At 43.3% G+C, this 10,000-nt stretch overlaps 1 protein-coding gene across 1 annotated transcript in view; it reads right to left on the bottom strand.

The window, feature by feature from the left end:
* The window catches only part of ccdc186 (coiled-coil domain-containing protein 186), a 41,071-nt gene that overhangs the window by 20,855 nt on the left and 10,216 nt on the right, over nucleotides 1-10,000 (bottom strand). The window contains 4 exon segments of the mRNA XM_048232530.1: nucleotides 185-283; nucleotides 1,236-1,340; nucleotides 5,211-5,330; nucleotides 6,025-6,237. Coding sequence (XP_048088487.1) covers nucleotides 185-283; nucleotides 1,236-1,340; nucleotides 5,211-5,330; nucleotides 6,025-6,237 — 537 coding nt within the window.

Below are 10,000 nucleotides of genomic sequence, written 5' to 3'. Positions count from 1 at the left end.
TAGATGAATGTGATAGCGAGGTTTAAGAAAATAAGATCAAGGGAAAGAGCAGGGAGGAGAGGTGTGTATGTGTATAGCTCTGTGTGTGTGTGTGTGTGTGTGTGTGTGTGTGTGTGTGTGTGTGTGTATGTGCACGCTTGTATGTGTGTGTGTGTGTGTGTGTGTGTGTGTGTGTGTAACTAACCTCAAGCTGGTCTGTCTGCTCCTGCTTGTTCTTCTCCAGTTCACCTTTGGTCTCTCGTAGTTTGGCATCCAGCTCATTGGACTTGATCTCCTCTGATTCCTGAGTGGGGTAGAGAGACAGAGACAGACACAGAGACAGAGAAGAATGAGCCCACTAATTAGACAAACCAAGCTTCCTTCCTCTAAACTGTCAAAGGAGCTTAGGTGAAACAAATGGCTCCTTTACGATTAATATTTTAACAATTAATGCATCAAGATCATTTGGGAGCAACACAGCCCCATACTGCCCTCCAGTGGCTACTGATTAATATTATTCTACATGCAGAAAAAAACTTGGGTAATAAAAGCCATCATGAGAGCAAAAGCAACAGCAACAACAACAGATGCTAGATTTGTGACAACAATATGGACACCAAGCCTTCCCCATCAGTGCTGATGTAATGACAGAAGGAGTTGTTTTCAAGAGTTCATATTTTTCTAGAAACTACTAATATTTTGGATGGAAAGTTGTCAACTAATTGTTACCTAATCCTCATTAACAGGTCAGGTAACAGTGTAAAATCAGCCAACATTAATTTCACTCATCAAGAGTTGAGTCACAGCTGCTTGGGGTTTTTCTGCAAAACCTTAGAGAGATTTCAGCCAAATTAGAGCAAAACAAACTCACACAAACTGGGAAAAGATCATCTTCGGTTTTGCCCTGAGGCCTGGTTCATTACACCAACTAATTGAAATCTCAGCCACCAGTTATTGAGCCCATCATATATTTTATTACACTCAATACTTCATTGAACCATCTCACACAGCTTTTCTTTTTGTCTTAATTATGTCCTTAATTGTGCAACACAACCAATGGCTCTCTCTGCTAATCAGTGACTAAGCGTATTGCTTTCCTTTCCTATTTTTCTGTCATCTGTCCCATAAGGACTTCAGTTCCCTTCTCTCTCTCTCTCTGACTGACTGACGGACTGACTGACGGCCTGACTGACGGACTGACTGACGGACTGACTGACTGACGGACTGTCCACTGGTCTTTGTCTGGCAGTGGTCACCTGATAGGTACGGATCATGTCCTGGCAGTTCTTGCGGATCTGCTCGGTCTCCTCTTTGGCCTGGGTCAGTTTGGCGGTGGTCTCCTTCAGCTTGTCTTTTGTCTCCTGCGTAGAAAAAGTGGATGTGACATTTATATATTGTGTATATATGTGTGTGTGTGTGTGTATATATATATATTTATATTTCTTCTTTCATTCAAAAACATAAACTACACATTTAAGGCATGCATCTCAATAGTATGGGCACGTATTGGGAGGTGAACCGGTGACCTTGGCTTTCCTAAGACGTAGTTGCATAATTTGAGCTAAACTGACGTACTTATTTCTAAAGTCATAACATCTAAGGGGGGACTTGCTTTCTGAAGAGGACAGCTGGCCGTGTCCTACATGAGATGCTCAACTGGACGCGTTCTCAACAGCAACCTTTTAAAGCAGCTTTCTGTTTCGAAAACATCCTCTTCATGAAAGAAACTTTTGAGCAAGTCACTTAATCTTTAACATAAAACTTTTCCAAATGACTTTGCCACGGGTGATGCATCATTCAAGGGGAAAAACAGAATATGTAACTTATGAAAAATATGACTAGTCATGATTACTGCCTCATGCAGAGAAACAATGGAAAGAAAAATCATTTTCTGTCTCCGTCATGGACAGAAACAAATGATCTCCAACCGAATTGTTCAGGGAGCTCAGAGCACTCTAATGGCACCAACTATCACAAAATCTCCCCCCACTGTCTCTTTTTTTTTTTTTTTTTTTACAAATTTCTGAGTGCATCTAGAGCGATTAAAGCACTCTGGTTTCTTATTAGGGCGAGAAATGAAAACTCACTTTGCAATAAACACATTAGCAGGGTAAAATTGCCGTCTTAATGTTGTTTTGCTAGGTTTGCCAATTCGCCACCCCCAGAGGCACAGAAACTTCTCGACTTGTCAGAAACTTGTCTGCCAGTCTAACCCCAGGGAAGAGCCCAAATCATTTTTTTTTTTTGGATCAACTTAGTTGCACTCTCAGAAATTACATATGAGCACAGGTAGGAGAGCAGCCCTTTGGCTATTTTTCAATACACAGTAAGGTGAAGCACACAGTAAGCCGGAGCAGTGAGCTGCCTTGCTACAGCGGCGCTCGGGGACCAGTCAGGGGTTAGGTGCCTTGCTCAAGGGCACTTCAGCCGTTCCCACTGGTCGGGGAACAGTCAACTAGTGCTGCCACTAACGACTAACTTTCTAACGACTAATCTTTCGACTAATTTTTCGATTAGTCGACTAAACGACTAATTTTTTTTGTTATTGTTTGTTATTTCGTTGTGTCCATTTTATTTTGAACTCAACTGAAGGGGAAACATAAAATATAGATCACTCTACTTTTGTTAGAAGTTTATTAATAAGTGAACTGTTCAAAAACATTATGTGTAAAAAAAAAAAAAAAATCACCCATTTAAAATGCTACCATCAGATCTAATGTCAGACCTTTGATATACTTTATTTGTATGCCAGTGTTGCAATGGACATAGACAATGTTCAATGTTTGTCAAACTTCTTTGACCTGAGGGCCGATCATGGCACCTACATGAACCCACCCCCCATCAAATTATCATTATATCACATCACAATTATTATTGTTATGCTATATTGTTATACATGCACTTCAAAGCAGCCATTGTTTAAAGTGCAAAAAGTTTGTGAAAACAGAGGACTGCTTTACCAATGTAAAATATAATTACAATAGTTTCATTGCTTTTGCATGGTTACATGATAAATACTTCTCAAAACAACAGCAATTATATGGGTGCCATTGTTTTGGGATGTTTCCCTCATGCAAGCATCATACACTGGTAGGCAAATGGAAAGAATATTGACATGATATTTAATTATGCCACAATAGCTTTTGGCCATGTTATTCAAATTTGACTATACAATACAATGCTAGATAGTGTATTAGTCTGTGCTCTGTTTTTATGGAAGTTGCATAAATCCACATTGTTCTATTAAATGTTGTTTCATAATTAAATAGCCTTCCAATAGGTGAATCGGAGCTTTGCTACCAACGTAATCGAAAGTGGTTTCAGTTTCGCCAACGTGCACGCATGCATTGAATGAACGCCATACCACAATTTAATTGTATGCCTCTACTGTATGTTTGATGACACTGATTGCAGAAACGTTTGTTTTCTTTTTTCTGTCGGTCCGCTGGTTCCTTGATCAATTACGCAGCAAATTATCAGACGAAGCCCGGAATAATTTCACTCCACCAGCAGTGTCCACGCTTGCGGGTGGTGCTCATCTGCGCCCAAAGTTTGAGAAACGATGGTCTAGCCAACTTTGAAAGGCGACAGGAGTTGAGGACTTTGCAAATGTCAGCATGTTCAAAACAAGTAGGCTACAGGCACTTTGTGCGTCTTACCACATAGGATACCTCACTTTATCTGTTGGCTTGAACGCAAAAAAATATCCTATGCATCGTGACTTTTTGAACATGGGAAATAACGCGCACCTTGATTGTTGGCATCACGGGCAGCGCATATTCATTTTAACGTTTTTTTGTATGAATGAATAAATGACACGCCGCTATGCTGTCAACGTGAGCCACTCTCTTCACTTCATTTATTGCAATTTCCACAATACTATATTAGCCAGAGTGTGGACTAGCGTACTAGCTTAAGGTCCCCCGCTTAACTGCCTAATAATGAATCGCAGGCACGCAGCTTTGCTACATGCGTTTCCACTTGCGACCTTAGCAGGGTTTAAAACATGACTGCCAAAGTCTAAGTAGCCTGTTTAACATCCAAAGACAGTCGTCCTTTTCAAGAGTTAATAACATTACAGTGAGCCATTTGAGACGGGAGACCAAAAATAAATAGGTGGTCAATAGTAAAACGACTCTTCGACTAATTTTCATGGTCGATTAAGTCGACTAATCGCGGCAGCACTCCCGGCAACCCTCTGGTTCCAAGCCCGAAGCCCTAACCAGTAGGCCAAGACTGCCCCGTCATCAAGATACTATCAGACACAAATGAGGGGATTGCCAGTTAGAGAGAGGTTTTTTTTTTTCACATATTCTGCAGTGACTGCTCGACAACATTCACCTTTCACAAGCCTGCAGGCTGTGAGGAGACAGCTGACCTCACAAATAAACTGATCTCCGACCTCCACAGGAAGTGTCAAACTGTGCCTTCCAAAACCAGAATCTGTTCAGAAAATGTCAAAAATCGAGAATATGTCTGAATGCCCTGAGACAAAGTATGTTCCTTCCTCTCACTGGGTATATCAGCACTAAGTAGCCTACTGGTCTAAGAAGGAGTCTGTCAAGCTATATTCATTAGCAGGATATGCAGAGATTAAAGGTTGTGTAAGGTAGTCTGCTATTATCTATGCATATTCCAATGATTTGATTTGGAAACAATGTCGGCAGCACAGTGAGCCAGGTCTAAGTAAGGCAGCTTATGGCGGATTCATAGTCTACACAAGCCACAGGCACGCCTACAGCTGCGCAAGGAGGATTTGGTGTATACTTGCGCAGCAAAATATGTTGCCAAATTTTTTGTGAGTGCCATGTCATACGTTTCCATGCCCGTGGACTATGAGAAGCCACTTCAAAACGAGGGGGAGTCTTGTGTGCACACTTAACGCAAAGCTAAGTGACACATTAAATAACTGTCTGGACATTATTGATGAATAACACCCCTGGGAAACAACCTGTGATTGGTTAGAATGAGAACAAGTGAGAATGAGTTTTATTCAGCGAGCCAATATTTTTGACTTTGATGAGCCAAAAATCTATTACCAGAACCAACTATTTTGTTTCACTCAGTTAATTTTGGTCCATACTCATCAGCATTAAGACCGACTGGGTGAAGGATCATATAATCGTGTTTATTGAGGAAGTGAGCGAGCCAGACAGATCACATGGTGTGTTAATGGTGAGACGGGCCTGACGGAGAGCTAGTGACCAGTGGCGCGACCAGCAGTGGAGTACCTTGTGGGCGTCCGTCTCGCTCTTGAGCTTGTTCTGAGCCCACTTGACTTTGATGAGATGAGAGTTGATCTCCTCCTTCACCTTCTCCAGCTCCCGCGCTAGACGACTCACTTCACCCTCCTGCACACACAGAGAGAGAGAGAGAGAGAGAGAAAGAGATAGAGAGAAAGAGAGAGAGAGACAGAGAAAAAAATAGACTTGTAAGTTGTCATATTTACAAACTGTATAACAGTACACTCTCCATCTCAAGAGTCTAAGTCCAGGATTACAAGACTGACTAAAGCCAGAGACCGGCTTTGAACTTTGCACTTTGTACTGAGCACCTGACAAGACTGTATTGTTGCATCACATCTGCATGCACAAGAAAGGGGGCTACATAGTCCATATCAAAGACTCATTCATGCATGTGCTCGAGATGGATGAAACAATAAGGATCAAACGCAGATGGAGAGGACTGAAGATAAAGATGGATGAAGTGACTAAATAGAAAGTAGAGGAATGAGAAATTGTCAATAAAGATGTGAAAATGACAGTGTAAGGGCAGAAGAAAAAAGGGCAGAAGAAAGATGGGAGGGGAGGAAGAAAGATGAGAGTAGAGGAAGAGGACTAGGAGGAGGAGAGGAAGAAAGATGGGAGGGGAGGAAGAAAGATGGGAGGAGAGGAAGAGAACTAGGAGGAGGAGAGGAAAAATAGGAGGAGAGGAAGAGGACTAGGAGGAGAAAAGGAAGAAAGATGGGAGGAGAAGAAGAGAAATAGGAGGAGAGGAAGAGGACTGGGAGGAGGACAGGAACAACGGTGAACCCGTGAGGCTTACCTTGGCCTCGTGCAGCTGATGCAGGCGTCCCTTGTCCTGGGCCAGCTGGTTGCCGCGGAGCGCCTGCTTGTCCACCTCGCGTGTGGCCTCCCTCAGCCTCCGCTCCAGCTGCTCCTTGTCCCGCCGCAGGTCCAGCGCCTCCTTCTCCCCGCGCACGTACTTCATCACCATGGCCTCCTTCTCCTGCCGCGCCTCCTCACACTTCTTATTGGCCTGGGGCAGAAAGCACAGCGCCATGCCGTTACACTCGGCGCCAATCAGAGGAGCGTTTTCACCAGTCACTTCCACCAGTGGAGCCAAAAGTCTAGGCACCAGGGAGAAGAACTTTAAAAATGGTGAAGATTTAATCATATATACAGTAGTTTGTTCTGGGAGGACTTCTGATTGTTTGCATACTCAGAGAAGGTCAGAGAAGCACTTACTGCACAAACTCCGACTTGGATATGGCCAAAGAATTTTGGCTCAGAATAAACTATGGGTGCATGACGCCATGATGTCCATTCATTTTTTACAATCATTGAGTCCAGACTTAAATTACACAACAGCCCAACCCTGCCCACCATCTTCAAGTTACATGTTTATCTTGTGAAAGGGACTCAATAAGATCTTTGGTCCAAGTTGGTCTCGCAGCTTGGTAGCACATCAGCAACAATTACACTTAAGACCTAAGTGTCTGTGCACAGTGTCAAGTGCTTTTTCCTAAGGGCTGAGATTGTACTCCACAAACTGATCTTTGGCTCAGCAGTTGGTGTGGTTGCTCACTGACTCAGATAATCAAATCAAGTCAAGCCTAAAAGCCAGCCAGTTAGTATGCCTGTATCGCGACCAGCATATTATTTAACTTTCTGCGGCTGCATTACAGATGTCCTGGGGTTAAAGGCTGTAATGTAATAGTGGGAGTACAAGCTCCTCCACATGAATGACTGTTTCCTTGGTGTGGCAGTCTGTTTGCTTATGTACTTCCTGAGACTCAAAAAGGACAAGATGGCCTCTGCCTTCTAGACAGGGTCAGGACGTGAGTGTTCCGCTGGAGAGAAGGGCACTGATTGGTGTGCATGGTCTTGCTGTTCACTTCCTGACTGCTGGACTTAGCGCTTGGGAGAGGTGCCAAGTGCCAGCTGCCCTGACTGCAGTGGAGAAAACTCACACAGGTAGGTGTGTGTGTGTGTGTGTGTGTGTACAGCAGATTCCTCTGAGACAGGCCTTCGGAGCGGTGCTGGCCAAGCCAAACACAACACTCAAACGCACCCTGTCTCAGAGCAGTAGGTCACATGGATAGACCACAGAGAGAGAGCAGGAGCTCTGGTTCACACACACACACACACACGATTTGTGTTTAAGGGAGAAACACCACCAACACTGTAAAATGTCAGGTTAGCACGCTCATTGAGAACTAGGCAAGCATATCCACAGTAACGACAGAAACTACAGAAGCAGAGTCCTGGGGCCTGTACTACGAAGGGAGCTTAACCTACCCAGATGTAACCCAGGGTTCCTTTGTAAAACCGGGGTTGACAAAACTTGGTTATCATAAGTGGTGTTAATCGGTACTACGACGCTGATTATGAAGTTGATTTGTTGAGCCGGGGTTAACCTAATTGGAGTTTGTGCGCATTCACATAAAAGGAGGGTTGCAGCACAAGTCAGCACTTTCAATGATGACGCGAACTCCTTATTTTACGGATGAGGAATGCACAATTATTGTGACAAGTTACGAGGAATTAAAACTCACTCTACGCCAAAAATCAAATACGTCGGCAGGAAACAAAGCAAGGCAAGGCTGTTGGCAACGTATTGCAGATTGGGTAGCCTAAATGCCTAAAAGTAAAGTTTTATTTCCACATGTTCTTCAAATATGTGTTACAGAGGATTAATAGCTTGCGGAATGTCTGAAATGAGTTTAAATAATTAAATTGCCTATTTTGAGTTCATAAAAAGGCCTACAGATGCAACACAATTCAGAAGTGGGCATATAGATTACAGTAATAAGGATAATTTAATGTTTAAGTAGCCCCCATTGACTGATTTAGTGTATGCCTAATCCTGTGAACATTTCAGATGCAACACCATTGCCAAATGCACATGGCAGCAGGTAAAAATGAAACACAAAAACATTATTCAGAACATAGGTTTATATAGTTATAGCTTGCATTAATATTTCTTAATTATGAAAACATATAGGCTAGGCCTACAGCTAACAAGAAAAAGGTGTCTTTGAACACTACTGTAAGGCACCAGAGTGTTTTACAATAGCAGAGGAGTTGGCCGATTATGGAGGGGTTGAGGGAGGCATTTGGTCGGATTCTGGTGCTGTGGAAATGTGTAGCCTTTATGTGCAGGTAATTCAACAAGTTCGTTAAAACTTTGTGGTGATTTTAATTTATTAGGCCTACTGTAGGTCTACTGTAGGCTATTCTTGCTCAGATGTTCAGCATCACCGATGGAATACATGAATTGTCCATGTAAGGGCATTGCTATGACGGGTGACTCATCTGACAAAGATAACGAATTCCCTCAGCTGACAATCTATATCTTCATAGAGAATATTGTCCGGGTATATATATATCTGGCGGTCTCTAAAACCCCTCGCCCTGCGAATAGAGCCCCTCACGATTTGCGCTCCAATGTCATATGGGTCATCCAGGTATACGCCGACATTCTCGGGAGAAATTGTTAGTAAAGGGGTGGTACTTATAAAGGGTGTGGTTAACGGAAACCTCGGGTTAACCAAGAACATGACCTGCTCGGAGCAGGTTTGAGATGCAGCGTAAATTGCCATGGCAGCATATCTCGGTTAAAACCTATCCACCTTTAGTAGTACGGGTTAATCGGGAAGTTACGCCACACATGATCAAGTTACTCTCGAAGTTACCCAGATAAGCCAGTAACTCCACTTCGTAGTACAGGCCCCAGGTGTACTCTCTTGCATCATACAAAAACATAACCCTTCTGTTTAGAACAGAAACAACTTATTATGGGTTATCTTTTCCAAGGTTGTATGTGTAATAGTGGCACAACTTCATCTCTGTTTATACTGTTAATAACTGTTTAGAAGTGAGCGCTTAGAAACCATATATAATGTTGACACATTAGGCTTTCTTCAGCTTTCAAGCCTTTGTTTAACCATACACAGGTTCCTTTCCCCTTTAAGAAATCTCTATGAGTTAATGCCTTGTGTGTGAGTGTGTGTGTGTGTGTCATGCGTCATGCTCTTTACACACAGAAGCATGCTGTCAGCATGATGCCAAATTCATTAACAGTCATGGACAAGCGGAACAGGGCGTGTCTGTGTGTAAGACAGAGAGAGGGGCGGAGGAGAGACCTGCATACAGATAACAGAGTCACCACAGAACCACAGTCACCGCAGAACCACAGTCACCGCAGAACCACAGCCTCGTCTTTACTGAGTGGCTACTGACCCTACACACAATGACAGAAGGAGGCTTTGTGTGTGTGTGTGTGTGTGTGTGTGTGTGTGTGTGTGTGTGTGTGTGTGTGTGTGTGTGTGTGTGTGCCCATCTCTTTCAATCTCAGAGGAGCAGTGTGGTTCTCAAGGCGATGACCTCAGTCACCATGGCGACAACCCTTTCTCATCCGCACCAGCTGCTGCCATTCACGCTTGAGGAAAAATACTTTGTGGAGCTGCAAATATTAAGTGACAGCCTTTGATTGATCAATGAGAGAATGAACGAGACGCACTGTCTCTGTGCATGAGCAAGGGGATTGAGAGAGAAAGAGAAAGAGAGAGAGAGAGAGAGAGAGAGAGAGAGAGAGAGAGAGAGAGTGACAGATAATGGAGAGTGAAAGCTAAACCACAGACTCATCTTTGTTGAGTGGTCTCAGACCCATTGAGCAGGAATAAAAGAAGGCTTTGTATAGCAAGGTCTGACTACCTCTGTATATATGTGTGTGTGTGCTCAATGAGCTCAGCCTTTTGCTGACATATTGGCTAGGTGATGATGTCAACAGCAACAAC

Source organism: Alosa alosa, chromosome 22 (genome assembly GCF_017589495.1).
Source record: "Alosa alosa isolate M-15738 ecotype Scorff River chromosome 22, AALO_Geno_1.1, whole genome shotgun sequence".
NCBI lineage: Eukaryota > Metazoa > Chordata > Actinopteri > Clupeiformes > Clupeidae > Alosa > Alosa alosa.
Note: the sequence above shows the minus strand (reverse complement) of the source record. Positions and strands in the feature narration are given on the sequence as shown.